Here is a 19927-nt window from a genome sequence, read left to right as displayed (position 1 = left end):
GGAGTACCACTAAGGGACACCTTTTGAAATTGTGAGACACTGAGCAGAGCTTGCAAACTATAGTTGGAATTTTCTACTCTTTATGGAATTCATGGAACTGAGCCAGGGTTGGCCATCTCGAAACCTCTAGTCATGCACAGTGACAGCTCTCAGCAAAGATGTCTATGAAGATTTCTTACAAATTTGACATATATTTATTAAGTGTAATTTAAACTGTAGACATGCAGTCTGTTTCCTATTAGAATGTCGCTGGGCACTGTGTTTTTTAAGAGTTAGGAAGGATCATCCTTCCAGAAGCTAAGATGCCTGCTCTGTCACCCAAGCATAGCTTGCCTGTCTTTGGGTGGATATTGTCTTCTAGGTTTTTTGTTGTTGTTTTATTTTTTATTGTTATTTTGGTGGGCGGTTTTTTGTCTTTTGCTTGTTTTGTTTTAACATCTTAGTCCTGTCACACACTCCAATGTTTCATACTGTTTCTTTTTAAACTTAACATGGTATTTATTTATCATTCTGTGACATAATCTTCACGAGAGAGCAGTACTACCTGAGGGACACAGGGGACATACTTACATAACATTCTTCTGTTGCTGACATTGAGGCATCTCCAAAGTTTCAGTATCATGACAAACTCCGCAATGACCAGCTTTGTGTTTTAAATGATTTGGAGAATTATCAGTGTCCATATCTTTAAAACTCCTTTTCTTTAAAAGGCTTGTGGAGGGCTGAGGTATGCCTGTCATCCAGTATATCCTAGACCTTGGATTGATTGAAAGTCTTGTTTTGAGAAATTGCTTTTAAAAGCAAATTGTTTTTTAAAGTGTGGAGAGAGTTATGGGAAATTACTCAGAGGCCTGTGTTGTCAAGCTGATTCTGGCTTTCCCTTCTTGAGATTGTTTATCTCTTACCCTTCTAATTGCCTGTCCTCTATTGAAATGGCCACTGTCTCCTCAAGCAACAGTATGCAAAGCATTTGGCCTTCTGGGTGTTCTAACCTTAAAGCTACACACTCTACAGGGACTTTCCTCTACTAAGCTTCTTACAGGTCTGAACTGCCAGAGTCTGTGGATGGTTGAGTGCAGACGTGAAGTGATAATTCCTGCAGCATATGGCTCCGTAATGTGTAGCAGTGGGGAGCTGAATAAATAACCAGAAATATGGATTATTCAAACAGGAATGCTGAGGTTCTGGGAGGCTAATTAAAGAGCTCCAAAGGACTGGAGCCAGAGCCTGCACCTCTCGGATCTACCTCTCAGTTTTCAGTGCTGAAGTTGCTGTGCTTCCATCCTTTGAATTAATTAGCAGTATTCACAGACTCAGCGTTTCCTTTTGTCTCTTGTCCATGCTCTTTGTTTCTCGTTGTTTTTCTCCTTCAGACTTCCAAATGGAAAGTTTGGCTGGGAAGGAAAATTTTCCCTATTATGTTGTCCTCTTTCTAGAGAAAGCCCATTTAAAACTAGGATGCAGAAATACTAGAAGGGCAGGAAGCTTCCTGTGGTTCCATTGCCTTGAATGTGAATTTTCACTTTATTCCATCAGTCTCTGGACTCCTGGGAGAGGCCAGCTTGCACAGAAGGCAGCCCATAGGGTTGGGAGGATGGACTTGGAACATGAGTCTCCCATCTACAAGCTCTGGATATTTTTGAGCTGCTTTAAATTTTTTGCCTGTGACTTTTATTTATTTATTTTTATGAAAAGTATTGGAAATAGTGCAAAAGTTTCAAGGATTTTGAGGGAACCAAATTGTATTAAGTTGGGCCATTCTGGAGCTACTAACACATTGAAAAAATACTGTGTTAATTGTATGTTAAGTGTTAGGCCTATATGGCAAAGAAGACAGGATTCCTGTCTTTAAGAAAGTTAGAGTTATCTGGGTGGTGGCAGCTGTGTGAGCCTTTAATCCCAGCACTTGGGAGACAGAAGCAGGTGGATCTCTGTGAGCTCCAGGCCCAACCTGGTCTACAGAGTGAGCTCTAGGACAGCCAAGGCTATACAGAGAAACTCCGTCTCAAAAACAAAACAAAACAAAAAACAAAAAGGCTACTGAGAAAGGCAGACATGTAATTAATATAACCCAGTGTGATGACTAGTAAGAGGATCAGATTTTCACATGTGTACTTGGGAAAGTTTTTAAATTTCTGAGTATAGATAAGCAAGGATCACCAGCAAGATATTTATGTACATGAACAGGCACATGTGTGTTCGCTCTCTCTCTCTCTCTCTCTCTCTCTCTCTCTCTCTCTCTCTCTCTCTCTCACACACACACACACACACACACACACACACAGAGACAGAGACAGAGACAGAGAGACTCACTCACTCCTGCTCTAGCCAGACTGTTTTAGATGCTGTAACATTAATTATTTCCTCTGATAACACCCTTGGTGTTTATGAACCTCATTCCATGCAGCCTTTTGCCCATGTCACTTTTCCCAGCCTGATCTTCTGCCCTCTTAAATTCTGGATTTGGAGTCCTTTGTTTGCTGTTTCAGACACCACTGGATGGCCAACATGTTTGTCTGAGTCCCCAACTAGACTAGAGGCTCCCCACCCCCCAAACTGTAGCCCTGGCAAGTCTGGAACTCACAGAGATCTGCCTGCCTCTGCCTCCCAGGTTCTGGGATTTAAGAGTGCACCATCACACCCAGCTTGGATTGTGAGCTTCTGAGAGCAGGAACCCCTCTTCTCATGTACAGCAATAGGTGTACATCGGCTTTCAGGCCATCTTCTCTGCGAGAGCCAGAAAATCTGAGACTACTTTTACTGTTAAAAACTATTGATGCAGAATTTCTAACAAATCCCATAGACAGGCTGCAGAGAGGAGAGAACCCTGTTTAAAGACTGTTGAGTGAATACTCCACCTCTTACTGAAGGGTTTAGCCCAGGTTTTCCCTGCCACCTTTTTAGAAGATGAAGATTACCTGTAAGGTGTTTGTGATACTGATTCTCAAGGTTCAGGAAGACAGAGATGCAAGGTAGTTCCAGGCTCCACCTGTGCCCATAAAGCCAGCACAGGTTCTAGCTTTGTCCCATTTGGACCTTGAACTCTCAACTCTCTTCCTTCATCTCCTGAGTCCTCCTGGGCTGTGATTTGGGTGGCATTTCCTGCCTCCTTCCTGCTTTGGTTTCAAGGCAGCCTTCAGCAGATGTTGATGGAGTGCGCTCTTGCTCGACCAGGTTTTCACCTCCCAGGCCTTTGTCTTCCTCCTCCCTACCACCCAGGGGCCAGTTGAGTGGTCAGGTGCCTTTTCCTCATTCCTGTGCTGTCTTGGTTTTACAGTTCTTGACAGAATCATGGGGGGAGACTGTGTGTGTGTGTGTGTGTGTGTTTTGTGCTTCTCTTACTGCCAAAGAACAAATGAAGACATTTTGGAAAAAAAAAGAAAAGATGGCTATGGCCATATTTGAAAGTGAGTCTCATGCTGGGATAGAAGCAGCAGGCAGCCATCCTATCCTGAGGAGCCACAATGAAAGAAAGAAAAATCAGATTTCCCATGTGGTCCCTTAGCTGTTAGCAGAGCACAAAAATGGGGTAGGGCAAGAAAGAGGTGAGAGGCTCTGGGCAGTGCCCAACATGACCCTGACAGGGAGAGAGAAGCGGCTCTGATACACAGGTATGCTGTGCTTGGCCTGCGCTCCATCTTGGTCTGAGAATTGAGAGCAAGGGCAGAGGATGTAGGATGGCCTTTGGTGAGAAGAGAGGGTGTGGGATAGCCTTTGGTGAGGAGAGAGGGTGTGGGATAGCCTTTGGTGAGCATAGAGGGTGTGGGATAGCCTTTGGTGAGGAGAGAGGGTGTGGGATAGCCTTTGGTGAGCATAGAGGGTGTGGGATAGCCTTTGGTGAGGAGAGAGGGTGTGGGATAGCCTTTGGTGAGGAGAGAGGGTGGGGGATAGCCTTTGGTGAGGAGAGAGGGTGGGGGATAGCCTTTGGTGAGGAGAGAGGGTGTGGGATAGCCTTTGGTGAGGAGAGAGGGTGTGGGATAGCCTTTGGTGAGCATAAAGGGTGTGGGATAGCCTTTGGTGAGGAGAGAGGGTGTGGGATAGCCTTTGGTGAGGAGAGAGGGTGTGGGATAGCCTTTGGTGAGGAGAGAGGGTGTGGGATAGCCTTTGGTGAGCATAAAGGGTGTGGGATAGCCTTTGGTGAGGAGAGAGGGTGTGGGATAGCCTTTGGTGAGCATAAAGGGTGTGGGATAGCCTTTGGTGAGCATAGAGGGTGTGGGATAGCCTTTGGTGAGGAGAGAGGGTGTGGGATAGCCTTTGGTGAGCATAAAGGGTGTGGGATAGCCTTTGGTGAGGAGAGAGGGTGTGGGATAGCCTTTGGTGAGCATAAAGGGTGTGGGATAGCTTTTGGTGAGCATAAAGGGTGTGGGATAGCCTTTGGTGAGGAGAGAGGGTGTGGGATAGCCTTTGGTGAGCATAAAGGGTGTGGGATAGCCTTTGGTGAGGAGAGAGGGTGTGGGATAGCCTTTGGTGAGCATAAAGGGTGTGGGATAGCCTTTGGTGAGGAGAGAGGGTGTGGGATAGCCTTTGGTGAACATAAAGGGTGTGGGATAGCCTTTGGTGAGGAGAGAGGGTGTGGGATAGCCTTTGGTGAGGAGAGAGGGTGTGGGATAGCCTTTGGTGAATAGAGAGTGTGTGGGATAGCCTTTGGTGAGCAGAGATGGTGTGTGGTGGATTTTCATGGGCAGGAGAATTGTGACAGAAGCATGAGCCAGCTGATATTTTTACAGAGATGATTGACTGAAAAATAAAATTCAAAGCTGGGTATAGTGGTGAATGCCTTTAATCCCAGCACTTGAGAGGCAGAAGATGCCCTGAGTTTGAGGCCAGCCTGGCTTATAGAGTGAGTTCCAGGATATCCAGGGCTGCACAGAGAAACCCTGTCTCAAAATAGTTTCTTCAAAAAGGGGTGGGGGGAGATAAGATTCAGAGGAGTTGCAGTTTGAGAATGTGATGGAAATGAGAGGAGCCAATGTGCAGAATTATATCAGTTGGGAATGTGGCAGAAAAGGAAGGTGGTGCTGTGACTGCCCCAGATGCCCTGAATGGGATGGATCTGCCATCCTCCTTCGGCCCCATAGATGTCTCTCTAGTGAAATGGTTGCTACAAATAGAAGAATCCAATAGATCTGGGTTAATTTTAGCCTGTGCTCCAAACCGTCTTCTGGCACCACCAGCAGGCACTCTTTGCCAGTGTGTCCTTGTATGTGAACAGTTCGGTGCTCTTTAAGAGCTGCAAAGCCAGTGGGACAGGAAGAATTACATTGTCAGTTTCCTTGAAAACGTTGACATGAGGCTTATTACTTCTGTTGTAAACCCTGTTCCAGTTAGAAAGAGAAGAGACCACTGTGCTCCCCAGAGATGTGTTCAGCGCAGCCTGGGTTGTGTAGCAGAAACACAGTGAGCCCATCTCACTGTAAGAGGAACAGAAGGACATAGTCACATCATCCAGGAAGCACCATTCTTGTTTGGTTGGTTTTTGCTCTGAATGTGACAAAGAGGGTGATGACACCGTCTGCAGAGTGGGCTCAGTGGGCCCACTGACCAGGACTTGTGGCCAGGTAGACAGGTAGAGAGGGCAGCCTGGGCCCTGGGTGTTTGCTCATTGCTCTTGTCCCTGCTCTCCAGTTCTGTTCTTAATGAACATGTGAGGGTCTGGACCACTTAGCATTTTCATTCCCGTCCTTCCCCATGTTTCAGGAACTGGGAGAGTTTTCTCTAGCCTCCAGTCTCTCAGGGTCTGGCAGAAGAAATACTACAGCTGGTCTGTGTCCCGAGCTGTGCACACACACAGTGGACTTTTTGCCCTTTTCCCGCAAGCCAGATATCACTGTTCTGTCTTAGTAGTTTGCACCTGTTCTCTGGGAACCAAACAAATGCTTCACAATCTTTTCCCCAGCCCTGCAGGCAGCACAGTACCACTTCATAAACAGAGAGTGCCATGATAGAAGCAGATTAGCTGACAGGAAGTGGTGGCAGACCTGCCTGAGCCCTGCTGTCTGACTTGATAGCTCTTCCTCAGTCCAGGATAAGTTGCGCATAGTTGAGGTGTCCACTTGATGAGTATTGCTGTGTGTAGACCCACCACACACACCCTCGCCACCAGCAGAATGACAACTGTCTTTATCAGACCACGTGTTTCCTAGTACCCTTTCATTCCATAAATCTGCCTCCCTGACTCGTTATTTCTAGGTAACAATCAATTTACTTTCATTTTATGGAATTCAATTTAAATAGAGTAATGCAATGCTTTTGGTGGGGAGTGGTGGTGCATCTGACCAATTTCACCTAGTATCTTTTTTGAGATTTATCCTTGCTATGTATCAATAGTTTGTTCCCTTTTCACCACCAAGTAGTATTTTTTTTTCTTTTTTTGGTTTTTTGAGACAGGGTTTCTCTGTGTAGCTTTGGAGCCTATCCTGGCACTCGCTCTGGAGACCAGACTGGCCTCGAACTCACAGAGATCTGCCTGCCTCTGCCTCCTGAGTGCTGGGATTAAAGGCGTGCACCACCAACACCCGGCCCACCAAGTAGTATTTCATCACAAATAAACCAGTTTGTTGCTTCATTTATTGATGTACATTTGTATCTAGTCTTTAGCCTTAGGAATAAAACTGAAATGAACATTCATACGCAAGGCTTTGGGCACACATACTTCTCATTGTTCTTGGGTCAGTACTGGGGAGTGGAAGTAGAGTGGTTCAGTCATGTGATTGGTGTGTGCTTTGGTTTTTAAGATGCTGCTAGACTGCTTGCCAAATGATGCCATTTTGAATCCCATGGCAGCCTATGAGCTCCAGGAACGCTGGTTTCTCATTGGCACTTAGCTTCTCAGTGGCACTATGCTAGTGTGTGTGCACAATGCGGGGAGGGGTCTCATACAATTGGAATTTGTTTTTCTTTATGGTAAGCAGTGTTTGTTGAGTATCTGAGTGCACAGTTTGACACCCCCCCCCATCTCTGCTGGTCAGTTCTCTTTAGATCCTTTGTGGCAGTAGGAGGCTGTTACAATTATGACCATTGTAGAAGTTCTTTATCTGTCATCATATAGTCTCCTGTCAGGTGTGCATTACAGACATTGTGTTCTGCCTTTGCCTTTTCCTTTCCACGGTAGTCTTTTGGAAACATTTTAATTCTGGTGGTGATTTATTTGTTCCAGTTACCTGTTTCTCTCTGAGTAAACTGAATACCTCCTGTCTCTCAAGGAATTTATCATTTTTGTCTGTTAACAAACTAATTTGCATGTGAGTCTTCCCACACCCTTCCCTTACTTAAGTCTGTAGACTTCATAGTGGTGGACTTGCTTATCCCTCAGCTTGATAATTTGCAGGGCTGTTTTCTGTTTTGTTTTACCTTCTGATCACTGTGGCTGGGGGTTGTCTATTTTATTGATCTCACCAGTTTTTGTTTAACAATTTTCCTTTACCCCTTTTCTGCCATTTTGTTTTGGTGGTGTCTGCTCTGGTCTTTGTTCTTTTCTTTTGGTAGCTTCAGAGGGGCTAATTTGTTCTTCTTTTTGAGGTAGAAATTTGAGGTTGTTTGTTTGAGGACTCTGTTATTTTCCAGTGTGTATAGTGTTGCAGATCTCCTCTAACTGCAACATCAGGGCAGCCGTTGTAATGTGTTCTATTTGTTTTTAATTCAGGATGCTATTTTGATTTCATTTTTCCTGAAGTACTTAGAAGTATATTGTTAAGTTCCCAAATACTTTGTGTTTTTCCAGCTGTCTATCCTTACTTCTACTCCAGTTATACTATGGTCTGAGAACATACTGTGTGTGACCTGAACCCTTCTTGATTTATGAAGCCTTGTTTAAGACCCAGATTAGTCATGCTGCCAAGTACTCCTGTGTGTCAGAGGAGCCTTCTGCTGCCTGGGGCAGGATGCTTTGCTGAGATGGGTAGGTAGAGTTGGTGTCATATTGCTTACAGGTTTGGCCGGTTACTGAGAAGTATTGGTGAAGCCATGACTGCTATCATGGATGTTGTTGGCCTTTGTCTTTTCATCTCTGTAAGCTTTCGCTTTGTTAATTTTGAAGTTATATGAGATGCTTGAACATTTCAGATTACATCAGGTGTGGTTGCACACACCTTTAATTCCAGTGCTTGCAAGGCAGAGTTAGATGGATCTCCGAATTTGGATTCTGAGGCCAGCCTGGTCTATAGAGTGAGTTCCAGGACAGTGGGGCTACACAGAGAAATTCGCTCTCAAAACAACAACAACCAAAGTTAAAAATATTTCAGATTACATGTTCTTTTGTGTAACTGGCCTTCTTTTTATGAAGAAATTACTTTTTTTGCCCCTAGGGTTATTCTTTGACCTGAAAGTTGATTCCTAGGACTATAGCCACCACAGGATCCTGTTGTGGGCATTGGTTCAGCCAATGCCTTCTGGGGTTCCGGCCCCTTCTGGGTGTTGTCTTAGGTGCTACATGAAGACTGATAAGCAAGTGGGGAGAAGAGGTGTGCTTAGCCTTGCTGTGTGGTGGTCTGACATCTGACCGAAGCTCCTGTGCCCCCAGGGCAGAAGACCATGGAAGCTCTCTAGCTTTTATTTGGGCTGTTGTGGACCCTTACAGTATCCCCTTAATAGTGTTAGCATCAAGTGTCTTTTACCATCTGTTCCGAAATAAATAAAGTGTGTGCTGCCTGTTGCCTTGCCTCCTTCTCCCACCAAATTCATATGCTGAAGCCCTGGTACCCCCAGATGCCTGGATTTGGATACAGAGCCTAAAGGAGGCAGCTATGGTTAAATGAGGATGTGGGATGAACTCTAAATCTAACAAGACAGTGTCCCACAGTAGAATGCGCCCCAGAGGAGCCCCCTTCCAACTTCTGTCTCTCGCCTTCCTGCTGCTGCAGTAACATTTGATTGCAGGATATGGTGGAAATCCTACTGCAGAGTTTTTTGTTATTGTTGTTTAAATGATTAGTTATCTTTTAAAATAGATTTTAATAAAAAAATGGTCTTTTTCTATTCTCTCTCGATATATCTACATTTTTATTGAGAATTGGTTCTCTCTTATACAATACATCCAGACATCAGTTTCCCCTCCCGCCACTCCTCTCTTCTCCCCCAGCCAGCTCCCCTCTCCCCCAGTCCACTCCCTCTCCATTTCCCTTCAGAAAAGAGCCGGGCTCCAAGAGACAACAGCTAAACACAACAAAACAAGAGACAATAAAACAAGTCAAAAAACCTCATATCAAGGCTGGACATGGCAACCCAACAGGAGGAAAAGGGTCCCAACAGCAAGCAAAAGAGCCAGACACACACCCACTCCCCCTGTTAGGTATCCTATAAAAACACCAAACTAACAGCTATAAAACATACACAGAGAACCTAGCACAGACCCATGCTTGCCCCCATGCCTGCTATTTCAGTCTCTTTGAGCTACTATGAGCCCTACTTAGTTGATTCAGTGGGCGTGGGCCATGTTCTCCTGGTGTCCTCCATCCCTTTGACTCCTACAATCTTTCCTACCCTTTTGCAGGCTTCCCAAGCTTCAAAGGAAGGGTATAGTTGGAAGTTCTTCTCTGTCTGGCCCAGTCCCATTGGCTTGGTTTCTCTCCTGCTCACCAGTCCTCACAGCTGCTTATGAAATAATTACTTAGGGATCAATACCAAATATAATTGTTTTGTCCATGGCTCAGGCTTATTACTGGCTAGCTCTCACAGTTAAATTAACCCATATTTACTAATCTATATATCACCACATAGCTGTGGCTTACCAGTAATGTTCTGGCATCTTACTTTTACACTGCCTACATGGCATCTCCCTGTTGGAATTTTCAGGGCCTGCTGTGGTAGGTTAGCTGGGCTCTGGTGGTGACATATTGCCTTGGCTGCTGTTGATCATCTTCTTAGGCTGGCATCTAGGCATCTGGGTTTGGGGTGATTATAGGTCTAGGTGCCAATTTCTGGGTTTGACTTTGTTGGGTGGGTGTTTTGTTCCTTGATTTTTGTTACTTCTTTGGACTTTGAGAGAGTGTTGGCTCTGTGTGGCCTGTTTCACTTGTCTGCTTGGCTGGTGTGTTCATGGGGAATGTTTGCTTGTGTTGGAGGCTGGGGGAAGGGCGGGTCTGTTGCAGCACTAGGGGTAACACTGAGGATTGGTTCTAGGGGAACAGAGAGTGGAGAATATCCGCGGCCAGCCTACCTGATCATCTGGCAGGCATAGCCTGTGGCTGAGTAGGGGTTGGCCACCCTAGTAGGTGACTGGACACACGTGGGGGGAGTGGTCTATGGTGTCCACAGGAAGCATGGACAGGGAGGCCGCAACTGGGTTCTGTTGCAGAGCTAGAACTATTGGTGACCTTGAGGGTCTCGGGGAACAGAGAGATTGAAAATGTCCGTGGGCAACCTACCTGGTCTTCCGGCAGGCATGGCCTATGGTGGAGCAGAGGATGTCCTCTTGAGTTGGGGACAGGGGCACAGCAATGAGATGGGGAGGGGAGGCCATGGGGTCATGGTCTGTGTGATCCACAGGAGGTATGGATGGGGGTAGAAGGGCACAGGCTACAGCTGGTATTCTATTGCAGCCATAGGGTCTAGGCGAACAGAGGTATATCTACATATTTGCCATGGCTGTGCTCTTCATGAATGAGACAAGGAGGATCACAACTTTGAGATTACATAGTGAATAGTAAGACCCAGTCTCTAAAACAAAGTGTAGAAGTATTTTGGCCATGAGAGTTAAAAAACAAAACAATGCCGCACACACCCCATCTGCCTTTCAGGGTCTGTAATTCTATATGCATGATTATTATCATATTCTATAATCACATGTAACAATAAAGCAGCATCATACAATTAAGTATTGAAAACATAATCGCATGTGCAGTCTGCTGTTCATAGTTGTCCACTCCAGTTTCTTGGTGGTGGTCTCATTTGTGTTTTTCTTCTCAGATTATACTCTGAGTAGGCTTCTTCCAGTGTGAATTCTGCAATCATCTTCTCCCTTTGGTCAGGCATGGCATTTCCTTCAAGTTATTCTATTCAGTTTTGGTTAGTATAGTACACTCATCTTCTCTCTCCCTTGTACATTATCAGATGTCATGATAGTAGCTGTTTTAATGTCCTCATCTCCCAATTCTGTCATGTGGTATTTTAGTGATATTTTGTGGTGGTAGTTATTGAATTTCAAGTATTGTGAATTTTACTTTGTTGCCTGGGTTTCTTTGTTAGTTTGGGTTTGTTTCTTTACTTATTTGTGGTACTGAGGATTGAGCTCCAGACCCTGTGCATGTTGGGTCAGCAATCTACCACTGAGCCATCCCTCATAATATAACACTCTTGAAACAGATCTCCCCCCTTTTTATAGGTATATGGTATGGTGTACGTTCTTGTTGGTGTAGGTATTAGCATGTATGAGACAGATTCACTTTCATGAAAGGACCAGCAATTGATGTCAGGTGTCATTTTTCTGTTGATCTTCACCCTATTTGTTGTTTTCATTTTTTTGAGACGGGATTTCTCTGAGTAACAGAGAACAGACAGCCCTGGCTGTCTTGGAACTCACTCTGTAGACCAGGCTGGACTTGAACTCATAGAGATAGATCCACCTGCCTCTGCCTCCCAAGTTCTGGGATTAAAGTCATGTGCCACCACCGCCAGGCTGGTTTTTGGTTCTTTATTCTTTAAATGTATGATTAGTGTGTATATGTGATGGTGGGTGGCAGTCTATAAATGCCAGGACATGCATGTAGAGGTCAGAGAACACCTCTGTGGAACTGGTTCCGTCCTTCCACCTTTACAGGAGTACAGGGGATTGAACTCAGGTTGTCAGGCTTGCACAGACAACAGCACTTCTACTGGACCATCTCACCATTCCTCTGCCTTCATTTTTGAGACCAGGTCTCTCAGCTTCTGCTGATGCTCATGGGATTGGCTAGCCTGGCTGGCCAGTGAGCCTCAGGGATCCGCCTGTCTGCACTCCCACTTCACTCACCAGCACTGGGGGTTGCAGGCATGCATCAGAGTGTCTTTCTTTTTCTGTGAGCTCTTGGAATCCAAGCTCAGGTCCTCATGACTGTGCAGCAGGCATGTTACCAACTAACCCCCTCTTCAGCCTCTTCAGGTCCTTTAAAGGTTCTTTTTAAATCTCCTGGGCAGGACTGACCAGCTGGCAGACTGCAGTGGGTTTTGCTGTCTCTGGGGTGGGGTCTTCCTAGTGCTCTACATGTTTTCCTATGAACTGCTGTGCCCTCCGAGCTCTAGGAATAGTTTGCCCTACACTTTCAGGAAGCTCCTTTCCCAGCCCTGGTTCCGTGTTCTGGTTCCCTGAGCTGTGGACTCTAGCAGCACCAGTTTCTACAGACTTGCCACTTCTCTGAGTTCTGGAATCTCCTACAGACTGGATCACTGTGTGTGCTGCCTTGTTTCAGGCCTAGGAACTGTTCTGTTCACCGCTGCTCTGTATATTTTCCTATTATCCCACACTTGCTCCAGGAAGGGAAGGAACATAAAAATCCAGGTTTTGTTCCTCCATTTTAACTCACAGTGCAAGCCCATCATATTATATTTTAAAGGTCCATTTTCTACAATTTGTTGCTGGTAGATGGTAATACAACACAACTCTTAAAATATTGTTTTATATTGAGCACCTTTGCTGTGTTACCCACACCACCTGACCTATAGAGGACAATGCCATCCTTCCAAGACAGTGCCATTCATCAGTCAGGGTTGATGTAGCAGAAACCCCAGATCTTAAGAACTTCCAACAACAGAGGCTTTTCACACCTAGTACCTCTGTAGCTGGCTATTAGAAGTTCTGCTGTCTGCCTGACTTATTTTGGATTTCAGACTGAAGGGGCAGAGCTTAATAGGACATGCCATTCACAAAGTGCCACTCACAAGGTAAAGGGGAAAGCCTATGAGATACAGTACTCTTTCAGTTTCTCTTCTGAGGATGTATATGTTACACCCACATCTTATTGGCTATACAGAGTCGTATGGCCATCCCTAGGCAATTATATGTTGGTTCATGTGAATTGACTGTGGACAGTGTTTAAGGACATTGTATTGAAAGCACTGCTCATTGATCATGTGGACGAGTGTCCCCATGGGATAGACTTGTCCCTCAGGGTAGTGCTGTGTAGAGACAGTAGAGTCTAATGGTAAGTTCTAAGGTCATTAAAGGTGTGCCTTTGGACTTGATTGAGGCCTTCTAGCTTCTTCCTCCTGCTTTCTGCCTCAGGGACTCAGGCAGTTTTGCTTTGCTGTATGTTAGCTGTTACTACCTGGTGCCCTCCACCAGAAGCCAAAAGCAATGAAGTAGAACCTCCAAAACCATGAACTAAATAAACCTTTTTCCTAGAAGTAGATTATTGTTTCAGGTATTATAAAGGCATCTTGACCAGGCTGTCAGATTCATGGAAATGCTGTGTGTGATGAAACAGTCTCATGTTTGGGGAGGTCCAAGGGAAGCACAGCTGTCATGTGCATTCCAAAGCAAACAGAAGTGATCTTGCACAAGATTAGCCAGATCTCTTGTCAGCATCGGTACGTGGTTACCAGTGTCTTTTAAAGAATCCTGATCATCTTTTCAATTAATCCTGTTGGCCAGAGTTACAGAAAAAAGAACTTTGCCTCTGTGGCTTGTCCTTAAATACATTTCCTCCTGGGTTTTGCTGTTCTTCTCTACCTTTAAAAAGACTGCCTCAGGGTAGTCTCACACAAGAGATTCAGTTGTAGACTATAGATTTAATGATTCTCTCAAGTTTCCCCTCATTCCTGAAGTTTAGACCCTTCAATTCCTAACCTAGGTCCCAGAGGCACCTTGGTTTTAACCAGACTTCTTGGCCCCTTTCATCCCAGTCTTCTGCTTTTTTGCCCTGTGTCTTAGTCACTGTTCTATTGCTGAGAGATATCATGACCAAGGCAACTCTTTTTTTTTTTTTAAGATTTATTTATTTATTTAATGTGCACTGGTGGTTTGCCTGTATATATTCTGTGTGAGGGGTGTCAGATCCCCTGGAACTTTAGTTACAGACAGTTGTGAGCTGCTATGTGGGTGCTGGGAATTGAACCCAGGTACTCTGGAAAGAGCAGCTGGTGCTCTTAACTGCTGAGCCATCTCTCCAGCCCCTAGGGCAACTCTTATTTAAAAATAAATTAATTTGGGGATTGCTTACAGCTTTAGAGGTTTAGTCCTTTATCATCATGGCAGGCAGCATGGTAGAAGTATGGCAGCACCCATGGTCCTGGAGCAGTAGCATCCTGATCTGCAGGCCACAGAGAACGAGCCTAGTCCTGGCATGGGCTTTTGAAATCTCAAAGCACCTCTGTTGGCATACTTCCTCCAACAAGGCCACACCTCCTAATCCTCCTAATCCTCCTAATTCTTTCAAATAGTGCTACTCCCCGGTGACTAGGCACTCAAATTTATGAGCCTATGGGGGCAATTCTTGTTCAAACCACCACTCCCTGCTCTCTGCTTCTGCTACAGTTTACTTCCCCCCCCCCCACCACCCATCTACTGTGGCTGAGCAATCCTACCTCCCAAGGCACACAGGCACCTGGTTTCTACTGTGGTGCAGCCTACTCATCCTTTCCCTGGTGTGTACCTGCTCTTGCCCCTGAATGTGTCTCGTTTCCTTCTGTTCCCTCTTTACCTGTCTGGGAAACAGAATTTCAGCTCCTGCTCCCTGGCCAGGTCTCCTCACTGCACTCTTCCTCCTTTGTCTATACCTCTGCTGCAGGACTCTGCCTTCTTCAGGCTGCCCTCATCCCTCATCTGCTTATTTCCGTTCCATATGAATCAACCTCCTCAGAAGCCACAAGCTGAGCTTTGTCTCTGCATTCTTGACTAGATGTCTGGCACCTGTTAGGTGTTTCATAAATATTTGAGTAAAGAAAAAATGAGCAAAGAAAATCATACTCAGAATCTGTGTTCGCTACAGAAGTGTCTGGGTATGATAAAGAACAAGCTAATTAAAACTACAACAGAAGACACTGCTCCAGCATCCGAGCCATACATGAGCAGATAGGCAGCAGATGACCCAGCCATTGACCATAAGCACCCAGGTTGTGGACGCTGGTTTTCACATTGGTCCTGGCATGATCGACAACTCGATGAACCCAGACAAGACTAAGATAAACTACTTGTCCTCCAGTAGAATAAATATTTCAAATAAAGTCAACCCAAGAAAGTCAGGCCAAACAGCTATTGATTGCTAAAAGCCTGAACTTGAGTCCAATGAATATTCCATAGTTCACCTCCATGCAGCTTGCCTAAATGGTGATCAATACGCAATTACTGCCCCCTTTAAACATGTCCTGAGCTGCCTGCCCAAAGAAGGGCTTTGCTTTTAAAGTCTTTTGTTTCACGAATTTGCTTAGGCGGAGGAAAATGAGGGGCTTGGCTCAGCCAGGCTCCTTTGCCTTTAGTATTTCAGGCAATCCTATGTCATTTGTGAAATGGTTTCAGTGTATGCTCAACAGAAGCTGAAGGTGCCCTGGTCTGCAATCGTCATTCATTTCAGGATGCCTTTTCCTGAGTGGCTAAACAATAAGCATTGGTAGCTCAGTTTCCTAATTTCTGCCTGCATGATTATCTGCCCTAGCCATAACCTCCGTAAATTCCGGCTTGTAAAGCGGGGTGAAAAAGTCTAACTGCAGTGAAAACAAGTAGGTTATTTGTGTAGCCTCCTGCTAGAATTGCATCCTGAGACAGAAAGTCCTTCCCAGTGGATTTCAAACCCGGTCTGCCTCCTCCTGTTGTTTAAATTTTCATATTTCTCTTAAATAGGGCCTTTCTCGCCCGCCTGCTGCAGTCAGGCGTCTTGTTGTTTCTCATTTACACTACTGCCATAGTCTCGGTTCGGTCCTCCCTGCCCACAAGGCCTGCTACTCTGGCCCCTTCATCCCTCTGCTCCTGGGATAGTGTCCACCTTCTCAGATGGAGCTGTGGTTCCCTAGCAGCATAGCAGGGTCCTGGTGTGATCACATTTGTGCCTACTGTCGTCTGTATCCCTACCTTGTGTTCCCTAGCTCTGACACCAGTGCTCCCACTCACCCCTGTGTTGACATTTGATATCAACCCCTGCCATTTGATATCTCTGCTGGCTTCTGGCAGGTGAGCTACTACTGTTTCCTTTCTCTTACCATGATTTCTAATAGCTGTGTCTAAACAGGCCTGAGTTCCCAGTGGCCTTCTTTCTGTCTTCAAACTCAGTAGCCAAAGATTGTTTGATCGTCTGTGATGAGAAGAGAGGTGGTGACATTGGTTGAGAACCCTGGGTTTTCCTTGTTGCTTTTCTCTGAACACCTTCGTGTCCCCTGGCTTCTTGAAGTTAGAGTATAAGCTGCAGGGCACAGTGACATCTTTCATCTTTGACAGGAAAGGTGTCCAGCAGTATTGTAGAGGACCTAACACAGGGACACTGATTACTTCACGTTCATTTGGTTTACCCAGGTGGATGCCTCTTTTTGGAGCAGAAGCCATGTCTTTGTGTCTATCACAGTGCTGAGTAAGTGCTCAGGAAACACTGTTTGTATGGTTGATTAGCCATCTGAACCCACGGGATTTGCTTCTCTCTGCCTCTTGGAGTGTTAGAGAAAGCCATGTAAGATTGTAGGGAAGCATTCTTCTGTTACTTTTAGATCTTAAGGGTCTCCAGAGGCCCATATACTGGTATACTGAAGGTCTGGTTGCCAGCCTGCTACACTGCTAGGACATGATAGAACCATGATGAGGTAGGGTCTCATAGGAAGGAGTAAGGTCTCTGAGTGTATATCCTTGAAGGACATAGAGGGACTTGCAGCACCCCCCCCCACACACACACACACCTGCTTCCTGACCACCATGATATGAGCAGCCCCATTGCCACACAATCCTATTGTTACATACTGTTATGTGGTTCCAAGTGACCACAGAGTAAAACCTCTGAAACAGAGTACCCAGAGCTAACGCCATACCTAGTGGTCAATGAGTGGATACTTTCCTTCCAAGGTCAGCAGCAAGATAAAATGTCTTCTTAGGCATTGGACTGGTGGTTCTAGACAGGGCAGTTAGGCAGTGCTATAAAATTAAAAGACATCCAAGCTAGAAAGGAAAAGGAAGGGTTATTTGTTTGCAAATAAAATGATCTTATTCTATGGATTTTATTATTACAGGTATTAGAACTAATAAAGTTTGTTATAATAGAAGTTTGTTATAAGATCAGTATAGAAAAATTAATTGTATTTCTTGTAATAAACAGTCGAAACTAAAACTAAGGAATCCACTTATATCAATAGTAAGAATAAAATATCTAAATAAATGTTTAAAATATCTAAATAAATTTAACAGAAGTGTATTTTATTTTATTGGGTATTTCATAGAGATCTTATGTAGGTTTGGCTAGCCTGGAACTCACTGTGTAGACAAGGCTGGCTTTGATCTAATAGAGATCTGCCTGCCTCTGTGTCCTGAGTGATGGCATTAAAGGCATATGCCAAGCTCTCACCATGTAGACCAAACTGGCCTCAGCTCACAGACATCTAAGTGCTGGGATTAAAAGAATGTGTCACACTGCTCCCTACAAGAAGCACAAATTCAAAGTCAATGCACTGCAGTGCTTTGTGCCTATAATCTCAGCCCTTGAGAAGTGGAGGCAGGAAGATTAGGGGTTTAAGCCTGGGCAGGACTCAGAGCATCAGTTTTAAACTCTCATGCGTGAATGATACTGGGACTTATAAAAGAATGAATCTGGGCCCTCACCTCACATTCACAATGAATGCAAAACTATCAGAGGCCTAACTGTAAGAACTCTGAGAAGCAAATACAGGGTAAACATTTATGACATCAGGTGTGGTGTGGTTCCTCAGATATGACAGCAAAAGAAAAATTAGATACATTGAACTCCATCAAAATGTGAAGGTTTTATTCTTCAAATGATACTATTAAGAAAGAAAGGGGCGGGCCAGAGAGCTAGCTCAGTGCTTAAAGGCTAAGGTTCACAACCAAAACATCAAGAAAGTAAGGAGAGTAAGCAGCAGAATAAAAGGAAATGATTGCATCATGGATCTGTTGAGGGACTCAGAAGAAAGCTTGAGTTCTTAAGAACTCTTAGAACAGAATAATGAAGAGTGCTAACCCTGTTTAAAAATGAGCAAAGCATGCTGGGCTTGGTGGTACATGCCTTTAATCCCAGAGAGCAGACAGGTGGGTAGATCTTTGTGAGTTCAAGGCCAGCCTGTCTATAGTGAGTTCCAGGATATCCAGGGTGACACAGTGAGACCCTGTCTTTAAAAAACGAAAACAAACAAACAAAAAACATTCAAATAAATAAATAAATAAATGAGCAAAGCATTTAAGGCTGTGTTTTCCTAAAGACAGTACACAAATGTCCAAGCATACTAAGTGCTCAACTCTATTAGTTATCAGAGATGTAAATCAAAACCACAATGATGGGCTGCAGTGAGAACATGCGCTCTCTGCCAAGCTTCACAGCCTGAGTTTGATCACTGGAACCCACATAATGGAAGTGGAAGACTGACTCCCACACATACCATGGCATGTGTGCCTCCCAACATACACACTCTGAGATTGCACTGTTATACCAACTAGGACAACTAGAACCCCAAATTCAAAAGTTTTCAAGGTGTGGAGAAATTTGAACCCTTGTCACTGCCCATGAGTATATGAAATGGTGTGTCCATTATGGAAAACATATGTAGTAGCATTTGCTTAAAATGTCTAGAGTAGGCAAGTCTATAGAGACAGCATACATCTGTGGCATCGTGGCGCTCAGGAGCCAGGGAATGGAGACAGAGGAACAGTCAGTGGGTGGGAGGTTTTCTTACAGGGCAGTGGAAATGCCCTGTGGTTGGTTGTAGGATGGTTACATGTATGCGAGCACACCAGTACCATTGAGTTGTATAATTTAAGTGGGCAAATTAAATGATGTGGATTATATTTAGGAAAAAGAGAAATGTTAAACATTCTGAAACCTTCTGCTTGATATGCTTCTCTGGTCTTCTCATGCATTTCCCACAGAATTGTCATAACATTTCATGTAGAAATTTGAACATTATCCTTTGGAACATTAAGATTTTATTCTTTAGCAGACATAGTGGGACACACCTTTAATCCCAGCAATCTGGAGGCAGAGATAGGCACATCTCAGATTTCAAGCCCTGCCTGGTCTACAGAGGGAGTTCCATGACAACCATGGCTGCATAGAAAGACCCTGGGGTGGTGGGGGAGAATGAGAATTTATTTTTCCTATTCCAGATTGCCCTATTAACATGTGTGATACTCTGCTTAGATATATCATAAATGTTTTCTTGCTGTGGGGCATTTTAGTTATTCTGTTTTTATTGGGGATGTTTGTCTTTTTTTCCCAGTAGAATGAGCACACATTAAAAAAAACTAGTGCTTCTTATGGAATGCCTTTTGCTTGTAGAGAGAAGAAGATCTCCCGGAGCAGTGCCCTGAAGGTCCTAGACCATGCCATGATTGGGCCTGAGGGCACAGACAACTGTCACAAGTTTGTTGACATTCTTGGCTTACGGACCATCTTCCCACTCTTTATGAAGTCTCCCCGGAAGATCAAGAAAGTGGGAACCACAGAGAAGGAACACGAAGGTAGGGTTCACTGCAAGGGCCACTGAGGGAGGTGGGTGAGGCATGAACACTTGTCTGCTTCTCTGTCTCCTGTTCCCTTCATGGCAAAGCAGCCTAGAGCCCAAGGGTGATCAGTGCCTTGGTGAGTCCTGTCTGTGTGTGTTTGAATCCTGGAGGCTCCACTCCCTCTGGTCTGGATGAGTATGTGAGAAGGTTTTGTGTTCTTCGAGGTAATTTGTGGTGAGGTGTCTCTCTGATGGAAGACCCTTTTGAAAAGAGTAATGAGGTGGCAACACATGTCACCTCCGGAGTGGTGCTTTCATGTATTTCTGTATTAAAGTATGATTCAGCCAACATCAGGAATTGCTGGAATAAACTATT

General features: G+C 44.8%; 1 protein-coding gene across 1 annotated transcript in view; it reads left to right on the top strand.

The window, feature by feature from the left end:
- Ctnnbl1 (catenin beta like 1) overlaps nucleotides 1-19927 on the top strand; it is a 154984-nt gene that overhangs the window by 81256 nt on the left and 53801 nt on the right. Inside the window, exon 11 of the mRNA XM_027421258.2 lies at nucleotides 19386-19567. Coding sequence (XP_027277059.1) covers nucleotides 19386-19567 — 182 coding nt within the window. The remainder of the gene's footprint in view (nucleotides 1-19385; nucleotides 19568-19927) is intronic.

The sequence above is a fragment of the Cricetulus griseus genome, chromosome 6 (assembly GCF_003668045.3).
Source record: "Cricetulus griseus strain 17A/GY chromosome 6, alternate assembly CriGri-PICRH-1.0, whole genome shotgun sequence".
Lineage (NCBI taxonomy): Eukaryota > Metazoa > Chordata > Mammalia > Rodentia > Cricetidae > Cricetulus > Cricetulus griseus.
This window is presented reverse-complemented; position numbering and strand designations above follow the sequence as displayed.